The following is an 18,493-nucleotide window of genomic DNA, read 5'->3' on the forward strand; positions in this document are numbered from 1 at the left end:
TTTCTGTGCTGACATTTTTCAAATAAAGTAAAATTTCTGTATACATGCAGAACGAAAAATGTGGACAAACATGTTTTTGATAAAAAAAAAAAACCCATTCAGCCTATGTTGATTGGTTTGGGTAAAAGTTATAGCGTTTACAAACTATGGTGCAAAAAGTGAATTTTCCCATTTTGAAGCTTCTCTGACTTTTTTGACCACCTGACATGTTTCATGAGGGGCTAGAATTCCAGGATAGTATAAATACCCCCCCCCCCCCCAAATGACCCCATTTTGGAAAGAAGACATCTCAAAGTATTCACTGAGAGGCATAGTGAGTTCATAGAAGATATTTTTTGTCACAAGTTAGCGGAAAATGACACTGTGACCCGGAAAAAAAAAAAAATTCCATTTCTTCTAACTTGCGACAAAAAAAAATGAAATCTGCCACGGACTCACCATGCCCCTCTCTGAATACCTTGCAGTGTCTACTTTCCAAAATGGGGTCATTTGTGGGGTGTGTTTACTGTCCTGGCATTTTGGGGGGTGCTTAATTGTAAGCACCCCTGTAAAGCCTAAAGGTGCTCATTGGACTTTGGACCCCTTAGCGCAGTTAGGCTGCAAAAAAGTGCCACACATGTGGTATTGCCGTACTCAGGAGAAGTAGTATAATGTGTTTTGGGGTGTATTTTTTACACATACAGATGCTGGGTGGGAGAAATATCTCTGTAAATGACAATCTTTTGATTTTTTTACACACAATTGTCCATTTACAGAGATATTTCTCCCACCCAGCATGGGTATGTGTAAAAATACACCCCAAAACACATTGTACTACTTCTCTCGAGTACTGCAATACCACATGTGTGGCACTTTTTTGCACCCTAACTGCGCAAAGGGGCCCAAAGTCCAATAAGTACCTTTAGGATTTCAAGGGTCATTTAGCGGGCATTTGGTTTCCAGACTACTCCTCACGGTTTAGGGCCCCTAAAATGCCAGGGCAGTATAGGAACCCCACAAATGACCCCATTTTAGAAAGAAGACACCCCAAGGTGTTCTGTTAGGACTATGGTGAGTTTATAGAAGATTTTATTTTTTGTCACAAATTAGCAGAAAGTGACACTTTGTGAAAAAAAAACAATACAAATCAATTTCCGCTAACTTGTGACAAAAAATAAAATTTTCTATGAACTCACCATACTCCTAACAGAGTACCTTGGTATGTCTTCTTTCTAAAATGGGGTCATTTGTGGGGTTCCTATACTGCCCTGGCATTTTAGGAGCCCTAAACCGTGAGGAGTCTCGAAACCAAATGCTGCAAAATGACCCTTGAAATCCTAAAGGTACTCATTGGACTTTGGCCCCCTTAGCGCAGTTAGGGTGCAAAAAAGTACCACACGTGGTATCGTCGTACTCGGGAGAAGTAGTACAATGTGTTTTGGGGTGTATTTTTACACATACCCATGCTGGGTGGGAGAAATATCTCTGTAAATGGACAATTGTGTGTAAAAAAAATCAAAAGATTGTCATTTACAGAGGTATTTCTCCCACCCAGCATGGGTATATGTATAAATACACCTCAAAATACATTATACCACTTCTCCTGAGTACGGCAATACCACATGTGTGGCACTTTTTTGCACCCTAACTGCGCTAAGAGGCCCAGAGTCCAATGAGTACCTTTAGGCTTTACAGGGGTGCTCAAAATTTAGCACCCCGCCCACTTGCCAGAACAGTTAAACCCCACAATTGACCCCATTTTGGAAAGAATACACAACAAGGTATTCCATGAGGGGAATGGTGAGGTCATTGAAAATTTTATTTTTTGTCACAAGTTAAAGGTAAGGTCCAAGCAAAATAAAAAAATGAGTTTCACTTACCTGGGGCTTCTACCAGCCCCATGCAGCCATCCTGTGCTCTCGTAGTCACTCACTGCTGCTCCAGTCCCCCGCTGGCAGCTTGCCGACCTCGGAGGTCGGCGGGCCGCATTGTGTACATTTTTACGCATTCCCACTAGTGCAGGAACATTAACACATACATTTTTACGCGTTACTTGTTCTATGCGTAAATTTTTACGCATTGAACTACTAATGCGTAAAAATGTATGTGTTAATCTTTTTGCACTAGCGGGAATGCGTAAAAATTTACGCAATGAGGTCGGCAAGCTGCCAGCGGGGGACTGGAGCAGCAGTGAGTGACTACGAGAGCACAGGATGGCTGCATGGGGCTGGTAGAAGCCCCAGGTAAGTGAAACTCATTTTTTTTATTTTGCTTGGACCTTCCCTTTAACGGAAAATGACACTTTGTAAAATAAATAAATAAATAAAAAAATTCTGCTAACTTGTGACAAAAACTAAAATCTTCTATGAACTCACCATGCATCTCAGAATACTTTAGGGTGTCCTCTTTCCAAAATGGGGTCATTTGTGGAGTCTGTCCTGGCATTTTAGGGTCTCTGCAATCATTACATGTATGGCCAGTATTAGGAGTTTCTGCTATACTCCTTATATTGGGTATACGGGTAGTGCACTTTGGGCTGAAAGGAAAAATGAACGGCAAACATACCTTGCTCCACATCAATGGCAGATCTTCCTCCACATCAATGGCAGTGATAACCTCAGGAGAAAGACACCCCGTGCCACCCTGCACTCAGGGTGGGCCACCAACTTATGTGACTGGGCCTCAGAACTTTAGTATACAGCATTATGCCTGTAGTATACAGCAATATGCCTGCCAATATAGATGACTCTGTGTGGCATTAAAGTATCATCATAGGCCCAAAGTAAATCACATATAAACCGGGGGTGTCCACACTCGGGAAATTCAAACATGATGTCTTATATCGCCAACCCAGCACAGATCAGCTATATCAAGCATGGAAACCGATCCTTCTTCCAAATTTTATGCTTACCTGTTTGTTTGGTTTTCAAGCTTACCTCTCCTCCCCCTGGGACAATGTGCGAAATACCACTGAGTGTGTGCCTACTCCTGTGTCTGGAGCTCCCTAGGTTCTAATAGTGTACCTGCTCGTGGTACCTCTCAAAATACTCCCCTAGGCATAGGCCAGGTTGGTCAGGACATTTGGGACAATAAATACTGGTGTCAGTCCTTCTTCTAGCACTGCTGCAGACACGACAACGTTTTCTTCGAATGCGTTTACCTGGGGTACTCGGAAGCTGATAGGCATAATCCCTTCCATGCAGTCGGCTAGTTGCATCTGGCAGGGGGGGGCCTGGCACCTCCTGGATACAGGAGGTCCAGAACGATCTGTTCCTGAAATTGAAGGAAAGATCCAGTTCTCCCAGCCTTACTATAGAGAACAAAGCTGTTGTAAACTGCCAATTGAATCAGATAAAAAAGACACTTTCTTATACCAGCGCCTTGTTTTCCGGAAAAATTAAATAGGGCGCTAACCTCTGGTCATTGAAGTCCACCCCTCCCATGTTGACATTATATTCGTGGATGACAAGGGGCTTTTCAATGACCTGTTGCCCGTTGAATTTGGACTGTCGTGTCTGTGTGAATGGTGGACAAAAAGTAAACGTCCCTCTTGTCCCTCCATTTCACAGCGAGCAGGTCGTCAGCCCCCGTTCAAGTCTGGTGGTAACGAGCCGTTGGGGGGAAGCCCTGGCGACTAGGCCGCGCAGTGCCACAGCATCGGATTCCTTCTAACTTTAAGTGCTGATAGAGGGCCACACTTGTGTAATAGTTGTCCACATAAAGATGGTACCCCTTCTGGAACAAGGGTGACACCAAGTCCCACACAACCTTTCCACTGCTCCCCAGGTAGTCAGGGCATCCGACCAGCTCCAATTTTGAGTCTTTTCCCTCATAGACCCTAAAACGACATGTATAGCATGTGGCCCTTTCACAGAGCTTATACAGTTTCACCCCATACCAGGCGCGCTTGCTTGGGATGTACTGTTTGATGCCAAGGCGCCCGGTAAAGCGTAAGAGGGACTCGTCTACGCAGATGTTCTGTTCAGGGGGATAAGCATCTGCAAATGTTGTTGACAGGTTGTCTATGAGGGGCCGAATTTTGTGGAGCCGGTCATAAGCAGGGTGGTCCTTTTTATGACAGGTTTTGTCGTCATTGAAGTGCAGGAAGCGCAGGATGGACTCAAATCGTGTCCTGGACATGGCAGCAGGGTACAGGGGGAACATGATGTACTGGGTTTGTAGACCAATACGACCGCAATACATTCTGTTTCATTAGTCCCAAGTGAAGGATAAGGGCCAAAAAGATTTTAAGTTCGGAAACTTGGACTGGTTTCCACCGGAAAGGCTGGGCATAGCTGCTCTCCGGGTGCTCGCTGATGAATTGTGTGGCGGGAAGTGGGGTCTCAAAGACAAACAATCACGGGACAATCGAAGCAGATCACAGGATAATCAAATACAATTACAGCACAATCGAATCCAATCACCGCACAATCAAATCTGATGCACTCGGAAGGTTATGAGGGGTGGGGGTTGGGGTTGGTGGGAAGTGGGTCTGAGGCAATCAAACAATCACGGGACAATCGAAGCAGATCACGGGACAATCAAATACAATAGCAGCACAATGTAATACAATTACAGCACAATCGAATACAATCACAGCACAGTCAAATATAATGCACTCGGACGCTGATTAGGGGGGGGGGGGGGAGGGAAGTCTGAGGGCGATTTGAGGGGGTGGGGGGTTGATCAGGAGCCCGCACGGGGCAGACTGAGTCCTGATCTGATGAGAGGCAGACACAGGAGGTTACTGATCGAAGATCAGTTAGTGATTGCTGGGAAGGACAGATGTAAACAATGCGCGGGGGATGTAATCAGGAGGGGGGATCTGAGGGCAATCGAGGGTCTGGGCAGGTGATCGGTTGCCCCCGTGGGGCAGTTAGGGTCTGCTCTGATGGGTGGGGGTGCTGAGGGGTGATGGACAGGTGATAGACAGGCGATCAGAGGGGGATCAAGGGGTAAGCTAGCTGTATACAGATGTATACAGTATACAGGGGGTAGTCTGGGATGGGGTCTGGGGTGATCTAAAGGTGGGGGGGGGAGATCAGGGGTGATTAGGAGGCAGTTAGCGACGTAATCTAAGGGATAGCGTTGATAGTGACAAGTGGGGGGGGGGGGGGGTGTTAGAGGGGTGCAAGGGTACTGGCAGGGGTCTGCTGGGGTGATCAGGGGGGGGTCTGAAGGCTGGGGTGGGAGATCAGGGGGGCTGTTAGAAAAAAAAATGTGTAGTGTATACTCACTATCGCTGGTGGTCTCTGGAACAATGAGACCACGAGGCGAGGAGGAAGCATGTATAAGGCACTTTGTTTACCTAACAAAGTGCCTTATACGCATTGATTGGCGGAGATTTATATTCCTCCGCCCGCCGGCGCTGCTAAGTGGCCGGCGAGCTGGAGGCTAAATGCCCGGCCATCGATCCCCGGCGGAGGATCGCGTCACGGATGATGCGATCGCTCCGCCCATGCCCGTACAAGGACCGCCGCCTCTGTGCATGCGGCGGTCCTTGCGGAATCCACTTTCCGGCCGCCCCTGTGCAGTGGGCGGTCGTTAAGTGGTTAAACAATTCAGCAGGGTATAAACATTCTAAAATAAAGAGGTGTTTCACCAACAAGCCTACATGTGCGAACGTCAAATAAAGTACAACAGCAAGTGGACCAATTACAGCAGTTTTTGAAGTATACAAAAGTGTTACTTTTTTTTTAGATTCACCCACAGTATAAAATAAATTTAAAAGTATACACACATTCCTTGAATCTCCACTGGTAATAATAAAATCACATAACATCTGTGCAGAACCTGGGTCCTCTTTAAATGAAGTGATAACTAACACAAAGTTATAAAGTGTATAATGCATTCACCATTGTATGTATATATGCATGTTTTGGAGCAGCATATACAGTGGAGGAAATAATTATTTGACCCCTCACTGATTTTGTAAGTTTGTCCAATGACAAAAAAATGAAGTCTCAGAACAGTATCATTTCAATGGTAGGTTTATTTTAACAGTGGCAGATAGCACATCAAAAGGAAAATTGAAAAAATAACCTTAAATAAAAGATAGCAACTGATTTGCATCTCATTGAGTGAAATAAGTTTTTGAACCCCTACCAACCATTAAGAGTTCTGGCTTCCACAGAGTGGTTAGACACTTCTACTCAATTAGTCACCCTCATTAAGGACACCTGTCTTAACTAGTCACCTGTATAAAAGACACCTGTCCACAGAATCAATCAATCAAGCAGACTCCAAACTCTCCAACATGGGAAAGACCAAAGAGCTGTCCAAGGATGTCAGAGACAAAATTGTAGACCTGCACAAGGCTGGAATGGGCTACAAAACCATTAGCAAGAAGCTGGGAGAGAAGGTGACAACTGTTGGTGCGATTGTTCGAAAATGGAAGGAGCACAAAATGACCATCAATCGACCTCGCTCTGGGGCTCCATGCAAGATCTCACCTCGTGGGGTCTCAATGGTTCTGAGAAAGGTGAAAAAGCATCCTAGAACTACACGGGAGGAGTTAGTGAATGACCTCAAATTAGCAGGGACCACAGTCACCAAGAAAACCATTGGAAACACATTACACCGCAATGGATTAAAATCCTGCAGGGCTTGCAAGGTCCCCCTGCTCAAGAAGGCACATGTGCAGGCCCGTCTGAAGTTTGCCAATGAACACCTGAATGATTCTGTGAGTGACTGGGAGAAGGTGCTGTGGTCTGATGAGACCAAAATAGAGCTCTTTGGCATTAACTCAACTCGCTGTGTTTGGAGGAAGAAAAATGCTGCCTATGACTCCCAAAACACTGTCCCCACCGTCAAGCATGGGGGTGGAAACATTTTGCTTTGGGGGTGTTTTTATGCTAAGGGCACAGGACAACTTAATCGCATTAACGGGAAAATGGACGGAGCCATGTATCGTGAAATCCTGAACGACAACCTCCTTCCCTCTGCCAGGAAACTGAAAATGGGTCGTGGATGGGTGTTCCAGCACGACAATGACCCAAAACATACAGCAAAGGCAACAAAGGAGTGGCTCAAGAAGAAGCACATTAAGGTCATGGAGTGGCCTAGTCAGTCTCTGGACCTTAATCCAATAGAAAACCTATGGAGGGAGCTCAAGCTCAGAGTTGCACAGAGACAGCCTCGAAACCTTAGGGATTTAGAGATGATCTGCAAAGAGGAGTGGACCAACATTCCTCCTAAAATGTGTGCAAACTTGGTCATCAATTACAAGAAACGTTTGACCTCTGTGCTTGCAAACAAGGGTTTTCCCCTAAGTATTAAGTCTTTTATTGTTAGAGGGTTCAAAAACTTATTTCACTCAATGAAATGCAAATCAGTTGCTATCTTTTATTTAAAGGGACTCCGAGCAGTGCAGAAACTATGGAAAGATGCATATCATTTTAAAGCTCTCTTTCTCCTCTTTCCAATGATATATAAGCCACCACCCTACGTCTTTTAGTTTTCGCTATTTTCGCGATTGAAATTGCCGCGGCCGCGATTTCGATCGCGAAAATAGAGAAAACTAAAATGTGTAGGGCAACGATTTAGGTGTCGTCAGAAAGAGGAGAAAGAGAGCTTTAAAATGATATCCATCAAGCCATAGTTATATTGTATCACACAGGACGTCACTTTCCCCAGTGTCAGCAGCTCCATTCTGCTGAATGCAGCTGCTGACTTTGACAAAAAGTCGCCCTGTGTAATACAATATAACTATGGAAAGATGGATATTTTAAAGCTCTCTTTCTCCTCTTTCTGGCGACACTTAAATCGTTGCCCTACGCCTTTTAGTTTTCTCTATTTTCGCGATCGAAATCGCGGCCGTGGCAATTTCAATCGCGAAAATAGCGAAAACTAAAAGGCGTAGGGTGGCGGTTTATATATCATTGGAAAGAGGAGAAAGAGAGCTTTAAAATGATGTGCATCTTTCCATAGTTTCTGCACTGCTCGGAGTCCCTTTAAGGTTATTTTTTCGATTTTCCTTTTGATGTGCTATCTGCCACTGTTAAAATAAACCTACCATTGAAATGATACTGTTCTGAGTCTTTTCCTTTCTTTGTCATTGGACAAACTTATAAAATCAGTGAGGGGTCAAATAATTATTTCCTCCACTGTAGCTAACTACTGCAAAAAGAAAAAAAAAGTGATCCATACACAGCAACAAAACATTTGTAAATCACTTTTCTCCCATAGGAAAGAGTAATGTACCAGGTTCCAGTGTATTAACCCCCCTGGCGGTTTGCAAAAAATCCGCCAGGGGGCAGCAAATCTTTTTTTTTAATATTTTTTTTTTTTTTTTTTCATGTAGCGAGACAAAGTCTCGCTACATGATAGCCGCTGCTCAGCGGCATCCCCCCAGCCCCTCCGATCGCCTCCGGCGATCGGAGATCAGGAGATCCCGTTCAAAGAACGGGATCTCCTGGAGGGCTTCCCCCGTCGCCATGGCGACGGGCGGGATGACGTCACCGACGTCGTGACGTCAGAGGGGACTCCGATCTGCCCCATAGCGCTGCCTGGCACTGATTGGCCAGGCAGCGCACGGGGTCTGGGGGGGGGGGGGGCGGCCGCGGCGAGAGGAATTGCGGCGGATCGGCGGGTAGCGGCGGCGATCAGATGCTACACGCAGCTAGCAAAGTGCTAGCTGCGTGTAGCAAAAAAAAAATTATGCAAATCGGCCCAGCGGGGCCTGAGCGGTGCCTCCCGGCGGCATAGCCCGTGCTCAGCACGGGCTTACCGCCAGGGAGGTTAATGGGTATGAGATATCATCCAATGAGACAGTAGAGGGTAAATATCCCCAAAATGATAACTCTTGTATAGCAGGATTGGAGACACACCCGCAGGATCTAGCTACGTTGCTCCTGAGGAATCTTGCGATACATGTGAGGCAGTTTTGTGAATATTTCATCTTATACCCTTTAAGATGCTGATACATTGGAACCTGGTGCATTACTCTCTTTATAGAATCACTTTATTTTTGGACTTGTACAGTACAGCAATATGTTACAGAATGTGTGGTTATTGGCAAATTTTCTTTGCTGAGATTATAAACATTGGTAACTCTGTGGGTGTATTTTAAGGATGAGTAAGCACAGTGTTGCAAGAAGCAAAACTGTACCTACCCGTGTCTGAGAGGGTGCCATGGCTTCCATCCTCCCAATACTTCCTGTTTCACAGCGGATGTTACTGTGCTGGGAAAAGAAGTATCGAGAGGATGAAGCACTGTGGCAAGAGGCGCACCTCTGGGTAAGTTAATTCTTACTGCCATGGCCCCCTTCTCAGACACGAGCGGTTACAATTTCGCTTCTCGCAAAATTGTGCTGGCTCACCCGTAGTTTGTCTCAAGTTTTAGAGATACGCAAATTATTTTTGCGATGTCAGTGGTTATATATTTGGGGGTAACAAATGAAACCGTTTTGGTACCATGATAAATGATATACTGTATTACTCATTGAAAATAAATTTAATGTATACATTTTTTCATTAAGTATTTCAAACAGTGAGTTATATTGATGATAATTAAAGAAAACATGATGGTTTAGACCAGGGGTGTCAAACTCAATCACGTAAAGGGACAAAATCTAAAACAGTCTAAGTAACGGGCCAAACTGGTTATTACAATTTAACATTTTTCGAACAGTTTTAAACTATAGTTAGTGACTGTGGGGGTTCTGCTCCTCTCCTGCAGTAGCCCAGTGGAGCAGTTTAATGTTTGCCTGCTCCAGTGCTACTTCGGGTCTCCTCTGACCTCCCTGAGAGCTACAAGCTCTATGCGCCATACCTCTGGCTATTGTGGTATGTCATGTGATCAGGAGGAGGCATGGAAGGCACAGATCATGTGACTGCCAGGAAGAACAGAAGAGACAATGCATCATTAGAGCAGGTAAACATTACTCTGCTCAGCTGTGCTACTCTGCCATGCGGGGAAATGATGGGGGGGGGGAGAGGTGTGTGTTTCTTACCAAATACCAGGGGAAGGAGAGAGTTTTGCTGCTTACAATGATAGACGTTGGAAGCTCTTGAGGTCCACATAAAATTGCAAAGAGCCGCATTCGGCCTGCTGGCCTTGTGTTTGACACCAGTGGTTTAGACCTTTTTTTCCCCTATTCACAAGAGACCAGATGATGCTGTGTTCCTCAATGCTGCAGTGACCACAAAACTATGTCAGGGAGATTTTTTTTCTACACCGCTGTCACAGCTTTCACTAGGCAGCAAGCAGCTCTGCCTGAAAATGACTACACTTTCTTCCCTTTAGTTTACAAGACTAACTGTGACTGGAAAGGAAGCAATTCAGCAGCCATTTGACAACAGTCCATTTCTAGCAATAAGCAGCGGCATCTCAACGCAGTGAGAAGAGCGAAGGATGTAGAGGATGCTGACTGTTTAGAGTGCAGACCTGGCCACTTATCCACTGGACAGGAACGTTGCATGGTCATGGCTTCAAAACCTGGCCTATTGCTGTAATCGCAGCGACTATGCAACTACAATCCATACCACATAAAGCTGTGAATCCTCATGCTACTTTCATGGTGATGTCATAGAGCTAACTTGCTGTGGGTTCTGTATATCTCAATACAGCCATTGCAAAAATAAATAAATTGATGTACCAGATATAAAAATTCTACCAGATTAACACGTAACCTTTATTTTCTGTGTTTGATTTCCAACAACCGACCAGCCCACATTTAGTTTTCACCAACCTGCTCTCCCCTCCCGCAAATGGTGGTTCTGTTGGATTGCTGTATTCATGATTGGCCTGCAAAAATAAAAAACAATTGTATTGGTATATGAGCAAAGAAAAGTCTAGACTACATTTTAGTGCATTTACTAAAAAATTGTTAACTGTACAATACATGTATGATGAAAGATGCATGAGGAATCATTACCATTCCAATAACCTGGTTCTTGAAGAAAATCCGTAATGAAAAACACTCCCCCTGGGGGGTACTCCCCTCGGGCGGGGGAAGCCTCCGGATCCTATTGAGACTTCCCACGTCCTCCTCGGTCCCACGGCGGCGGCGAAAATCCTCTCAGAGCGGCGGCGATGTAAATATTTACCTCTTGGCTCCAGTGCAGGCGCAGTATCCGCTCTTCCCACAGAGATAGGCGAAAATAGCTGATCTCCGTCGGGCCGCTCTACTGCGCAAGTCTCCTGCACAGTAGAGCGGACCCGACGGAGATCGGCTATTTCCGCCTATTTCCATCAGAAGAGCCTCAGCAGCGCCCCGCTGGAGCCAGTAAAGGTAAATATTGCACAGCTCGACAAAATTGTCGCCTGTGCGTTCCAGGGGCTGCAGCAAGACCGCCGTGGGACACAGGAGGACGAGGGAAGCCTCGATAGGGTCCAGAGGCTTCCCCCTACTGAGGTGAGTATCCCCAGGGGAACTTTTTTTTCAGTACAGGTTTTCTCTAAAGGAGTCAACAGGGGAAAAATTCATAAAATAAGTGCTACTTACCGGGGGCTTCCTCTAGCCCCAAGCTCCCAGCATGTCCCTCACCGCAACTCTCCCCACAGCCGTTCGCCGCAGCTCCGTCCTGGTCCCCGGCGATGACGTCAGATCGGCCTGTACTGCGCCTGCGTTAGCGGCGCTGTCAATCACCGCCACGTGGGCCGGAGCGGACTGGAGGAAGCACTTATTTTATGAATTTTTCCCCTGATGACTGGAAAAAAAAAAAGGAAAGAAAGATATGTACTCTGGATCCCATAAGGCCTTCCCGGTCTTCTCTCCATCCCCTTGTTCCTGTGCTGTGCCCCGGTGAAGTTCTGTGCCTTTAGGACTCAATCGTCAGTCTCGAGAAGTACTCCCGTCCCCGCGTACTTCTGAAGATGGATGCATCCATATGTGCAAACTATGACTCACACGTGCAGTTTGGAACCGCTCACCTTCAGAGGTACCTGGGGACATATTCAACCAAACTGGGAAAAGAACATAACCAGGGACTGGCGGTAGAATGAGGTGACTCAAAGAGGATCAGGGAGGCTCTTTTTGGTGGCCGCTTTAGAGTTACTTTAAATGTGAAATGTAACATCAAATAATTTTGTCTCAATATTAAATTGGTGGAGCTAGACCAAAAAATATTCTTCTTGTTCATTTAAAATGGATTCAGAGCATGTACGGTGTGTATACAGTAGCAAGAAAAAGTCTGTGAACCCTTTGGAATTATATGGATTATTGCACAAATTGGTCATAAAATGTGATCTGATCTTAATCTAAGTCACAACATTAGACACTCACAGCCTGCTTAAACTAATACCACACAAATAATTAAACGTGTCCATGTTTTTATTGAACACACCATGTAAACATTCACAGTGCAGGTGGATAAAGTATGTGACCCCCTAGACTAATGACATCTCCAAGAGATAACTGGAGTGAGGTGTCAGCCAGCTGGGATGAGATGAGATTGGAGGTGTTGGTTACAGCTGCCCTGCCCTATAAAAAATACACACCAGTTTTGGGTTTGCTTTTCCCAAGAAGCATTGCCTGATGTGAATGATGCCTCGCACAAAAGAGCTCTCAGAAGACCTACGATTAAGAATTGTTGACTTGCATAAAGCTGAAAAGGGTTATAAAAGTATATCCAAAAGCCTTGCAGTTCATCAGTCCATGGTAAGACAAATGGTCTATAAATGGAGAAAGTACAGCACTGCTTCTACTCTCCCTAGGAGTGGCTGTCCTGTAAAGATGACTGCAACAGCACAGTGCAGAATGCTCAGTGAGGCGAAGAAACATCCTAGAGTGCTAGCTAAAGACTTACAAAAGTCTCTGGCATAAGCGAACATCATTGTTAGCAAATCTACGATACATAAAACACTAAAGAAGAATGGAGTTCATGGGAGGATACCACAGAGGAAGATCAGATCACATTTTATGACCAATTTTTGCAGAAATCCCTATAATATCAAAGGGCTCACATACTTTTTCTTGCTACTGTGTGTGTGTAATAATATATATAATATATACAGTGATGTGAAAAACTATTTGCCCCCTTCCTGAATTCTTATTCTTTTGCATGTTTGTCACACTTAAATCTTTCTGCTCATCAAAAACCGTTAACTATTAGTCAAAGATAAAATAATTGAACACAAAATGCAGTTTTAAATGATGGTTTTTATTATTTAGTGAGAAAAAAAACTCCAAATCTACATGGCCCTGTGTGAAAAAGTGATTGCCCCCCCTTGTTAAAAAATAACTTAACTGTGGTTTATCACACCTGAGTTCAATTTCTGTAGTCACCTAAAGGCCCAATTACTGCCACACCTGTTTCAATCAAGAAATCACAAATAGGAGTTATCTGACACAGAGAAGTAGACTAAAAGCACCTCAAAAGCTAGACATCATGCCAAGATCCAAAGAAATTCAGGAGCAAATGAGAACAAAAGTAATTGAGATCTATCAGTCTGGTAAAGGTCATAAAGCCATTTCTAAAGTTTTGGGACTCCAGCGAACCACAGTGAGAGCCATTATCCACAAATGGCAAAAACATGGAACAGTGATGAACCTTCCCAGGAGTGGCCGGCCGACCAAAATTACCCCAAGAGCGCAGAGAAAACTCATCCGAGAGGCCACAAAAGACCCCAGGACAACATCTAAAGAACTGCAGGCCTCATGTAATGGATTGCGGAGATGCCGCCGCGCGGTCTGGCAGAGGGGCGGCTGTCTCCGCGTTCAGACCGGCGGTTTCCGCAGAGCAGCATGCGTCTGGTTTGTCTGAGCCTTCTAGCGCACACAGATGGAGAGCTATGCGCACGCACGCTGGGAGGCAGGACCTTTATGCCAGTAGGAGAGGGACCAGCTGATCAGGTCGGTCAGCTGATCCCAGCGCAGTGTGTGATTGGCTGAGTGGCGCTGGGCGGCGCTGAGGAGCGCTGCACTATATGTAGATCTTGCTGGTCAGCCTCAGGTTGTCTGCCGTTGCGAATACTTACGTGTGAGCACTCAGACCTCAGTCAGATCCCACAGTGTTAGAACCAGGTGGACCTGGGAATTCACACTTAGCCTGATTACGCTTGGATTAGGATTGCTGTGTCATTGACAGTATTCCTAAGCTTGGGTGTGAGGTCCTTGGTCTCTGTGTCACTGTGTCATTGCTGTGTTATACTTTAGACCAGTTCCGGGATGTTAAGACCAAGGACCTCACACCCAACCTTAGGAATACTGTGTCATTGCTGTGTTATACTTTAGACTAGTTCCTGGGTGTCGAGACCAAGGACCTCACACCTCAGACTAGGACTCTGCTCTATTTCTTTTATGACTATTTGCTCTGCCATTGCGAATACTTACGTGTGAGCATTAAGACCTCAGTCAGATCCCACAGTGTATTAGAACCAGGTGGATCTGGGAACTCACACTTAGCCAGATTACGCTTGTGTTATACTTTAGACCAGTTCCGGGGTGTTGAGACCAAGGACCTCACACCCAAGTTTAGGATTACTGTGTCATTGCTGTGTTATACTTTAGACCAGTTCCGGGGTGTTGAGACCAAGGACCTCACACCCAAGCTTAGGAATACTGTGTCATTGCTGTGTTATACTTTAGACTAGTTCCTGGGTGTCGAGACCAAGGACCTCACACCTCAGACTAGGACTCTGCTCTATTTTTGTTATGACTATTTGCTCTGTCGACTTCTCTATTGCTTTCTGATTCGGTACCTCTGCATATCTGCCTACCTGTTGCCAGACCCTGCCTGTACCCGGTTACCGAATCAGCCTTCTGTCTCTGTACCTCATCTGCTCGTGTGTTGCCGACCTGGCCTGCCCGACCTTCCAGGCTGTCACTCATCCCTTGAGTGCTCAATTTATCTGTACTAGCAGTGACAATTCCACCAAGTGTCAGTTGCAACTAGGACTCCCGCTCCTCAGAGAGTCCGGCCTGTTAGCAGCCAGTGGCCTCTTCCCCTGGAGTCCCCTGGCTGCATTACAGTCTATTATCTGATCTCTAGATATCCCTGGTTGCCAGGTTCTTACTATTCTCTCTCTCAAGGAGATAGTCCCTGCACTTCCCAGGGCCACCTGCCCCTCAGGTGGTTCTTAGCCGAGCTGCCTGCCTCACGGGAGATAGCCTACAGTTACACCAAACACTTACACTTTATTAGGTGTCCAGAGGTTAGTCATACTTGTATTATTGGTGATTCTGCAGATCATCCATAATCAAGTATACATCTGTATTACTGATGATTCTGCAAATCATCAATAATCAGATTCTCTCTGTGTGCTGACACCGATCGTTACACCTCACTTGCCTCAATTAAGGTCAGTGTTCACGACTCCACCATAAGAAAGAGACTGGGCAAAAATGGCCTGCATGGCAGATATCCAAGGCGCAAACCACCTTTAAGCAAAAAGAACATTAAAGGGGAACTGAAGAGAGAGGTATATGGAGGCTGTCATGTTTATTTCCTTTTAGACAATACCAGTTGCCTGGCAGCCCTGCTGATCCTCTGCCTCTAATACTATTAGCCATAGCCCCTGAACAAGCATGCAGCAGATCAGGTGTTTCAGACTTATAAGTCTGATCTGACAAGACTAGCTGCATGCTTGTTTCTGGTTTTAATCAGATACTACTGCAGAGAAATAGACCAGCAGGGCTGCCAGGCAACTGGTATTGATTAAAAGGAAATAAACATGACAGCCTCCATATACCTCTCTCTTCAGTTCCCCTTTAAGGCTCGTCTCAATTTTGCTAAAAAAAATCTCAATGATTGCCAAGACTTTTGGGAAAATACCTTGTGGACCGACGAGACAAAAGTTGAACTTTTTGGAAGGTGCGTGTCCCGTTACATCTGGCGTAGAAGTAACAGCATTTCAGCAAAAGAACATCATACCAACAGTAAAATATGGTGGTGGTAGTGTGATGGTCTGGGGTTGTTTTTCTGCTTCAGGACCTGGAAGGCTTGCTGTGATAGATGGAACCATGAATTCTACTGTCTACCAAAAAAATCTGAAGGAAAATGTCTGGCCATCTGTTCGTCAACTTAAGCTGAAGCGAACTTGGGTGATATATATAGATATATATATATATATATATGTACACACATAGAGAGAGAGAGAGAGAGAGAGGGGGAGAGAGGGAGAGAGAGAGAGAGAGAGAGAGAGAGAGAGAGGGAGGGGGGGGGAGAGAGAGAGAGGAAGGGAGGGGGGGGAGAGAGAGAGAGGGAGGGGGGGGGGGGGGGGGGAGAGAGCGCAATATTTTCAGCAGGCATCATTGCCTCCTCTTACTTTAGTTGATTATTGATATGTAAGACCACTGTGGGAAACATGATCTCTGCACACTGCTGCTTTTAGCCCTGAGCAAAAATGTAGCTCCTTCCAGAAAAAAAGGCGATTATGTTGTGACATTGCATCAGTCATAGCTCAGATGTAATCTAGAAAGGATGAATCCACACAAAGTAAAAATGGGGAAACATGTGCCCATATTGTGACAATTACTCCAGATCAATCCTGCATTAGCAGCAACTCTGATGCGTGAATCCCGACCAGTTTTCGGCACGCAATTTCGGATGCAGAATCGCAGCCTATTGAAATCAATATGCTGAAGAGGTCTGCAACATCATCATGTATTTAAAAGCGGTTTATTAAATTACAGCTCTTTAAAACGCTGAAATCAAGCAGCAGCAAAGAGGAGCTCAGCTGTACAGAGACAGCTCTGCCATTTCGGATGAGACCCTTTTTCAAGCACGCTAGATATGCATCCACGTCTGACCATGTCTAGGAACCTGAACGGATAGAAAGGTTCTAAAACTGATGTAAATGTGAGAAAAAAAAAACTGTCTCCAATAAAACTAGTGGTCTTAGGTCCTAGGTCCCTACCTGTGTTAACTTGCAAAGGATTTGACTCCAACAAGCAGAAACACCTGGTCTCCCAGAGTGCTCTTGGGCAGAAGGCGGCATAACTAAATGGCCTAGACTAAACATCACTGAGAGGGCAGGGTTAGATACCAATATACAGCAATATATAGATATATCATGTATAATGTATTACATTCTAAAACTGCCTGTAATTGTGCCAAGGTGAAGCACCACTTAACCTAACATAAATCGATGAAATGACCTTCCTTGTCACTCACTTGGATGATGGGATGTGCCTGCAGTGACTTTGGCCTCATATCCTGAATAATTGTGCATTCCCCTTTTAAAGGGAAGGTTCAAGCAAAATAAAAAAATGAGTTTCACTTACCTGGGGCTTCTACCAGCCCCATGCAGCCATCCTGTGCCCTCGTAGTCACTCACTGCTGCTCCAGTCCCCCACTGGCAGCTTGCCGACCTCGGAGGTCGGCGGGACGCATTGCGTACATTTTTACGCATTACAGCTAGTGCAGGAACATTAACGCATACATTTTTACGCGTTACTGGTTCAATGCGTAAATTTTTACGCATTGAACCAGTAATGCGTAAAAATGTATGTGTTAATGTTCCTGCACTAGCGGGAATGCGTAAACATGTACGCAATGCGTCCCGCCGACCTCCGAGGTCGGCAAGCTGCCAGTGGGGGACTGGAGCTGCAGTGAGTGACTACGAGGGCACAGGATGGCTGCATGGGGCTGGTAGAAGCCCCAGGTAAGTGAAACTCATCTTTTTATTTTGCTTGGACATTCCCTTTAAGAGTGAATGAAGGTTGAAAATAAATGCAGGCATGAGTGGTTAGGTTAGCTGCTAAACATCTATATATACTTTTATATATGTACAAATCTGATGGGACTGTGAATTTCAATGACATCATGCAGCTATGCAGAAGAGATAATAGTGTAATTAGTTGGAATAATACAAACCCTATGCTATATATGCCACAGTGATAGTTTATAGCAATGCTCCGAGATTCATGCAGTTTTGCATTAAAAGTGGTACAGTTCAACCCATGAACATTCATATGGCTAATTCTAGACCTGCATGCATACATATCCAAAATATGAAGGCTACATTGAATCTAGCAAGTCTAGAAAGATGTTTATACATGTATGGGCAACTTTTCCAGGACTTAAAGTGGTTTAAAACCCTGACATAATCATTAAAAACAGGTTTTCCTACTTTTTATATGCCATACGGTTATCATATTTGCATATGCGCATAAGTATTATTCATTTGGAAGTCATAACTTCCCAAAAGTACCGTTTTTTGCTTTGTGAGCTGACTTTGCATTTTATTAATAACTGGTTTTAATCATTATGTATTGAAGGCAGACATGCTTTGACTGTCTGGGTCCAGCTGCTTCTCCACAGTCAGAGAATGTGTCACATTCCTCACTTGATACATTTAAGTAAACACAAGATAATCTACAACTTCGGATGCGTCCACATTTCTCTGCACTGAACTTTCAAGCTCTGTGTGTAACCCTTCGAATGCTGGTCTAGTAAAAAAAAAAAAATGCTGGTTGCATATAATATGCTGTAAATAATGTTTTAGAGCAAATATGAAATGCTGGGTTATATTCGGCTTTAAGATGGCACCTTTGGACCTGATCAGGTGGCAACCTTTAGAAGTATATAGGAGAGCTGGGGCCTCCCCACCACGCCCCATGCAGTCCAC

General features: G+C 45.0%; 1 protein-coding gene across 1 annotated transcript in view; it reads right to left on the reverse strand.

Annotated features, from left to right (window-relative positions):
* Positions 1 to 18,493, reverse strand: part of TOPAZ1 (testis and ovary specific TOPAZ 1) — a 239,064-nt gene that overhangs the window by 157,122 nt on the left and 63,449 nt on the right. The window contains 1 exon segment of the mRNA XM_068236234.1: positions 10,671 to 10,726. Coding sequence (XP_068092335.1) covers positions 10,671 to 10,726 — 56 coding nt within the window.

This window comes from Hyperolius riggenbachi, chromosome 5, assembly GCF_040937935.1.
Source record: "Hyperolius riggenbachi isolate aHypRig1 chromosome 5, aHypRig1.pri, whole genome shotgun sequence".
NCBI classification, from domain to species: domain Eukaryota; kingdom Metazoa; phylum Chordata; class Amphibia; order Anura; family Hyperoliidae; genus Hyperolius; species Hyperolius riggenbachi.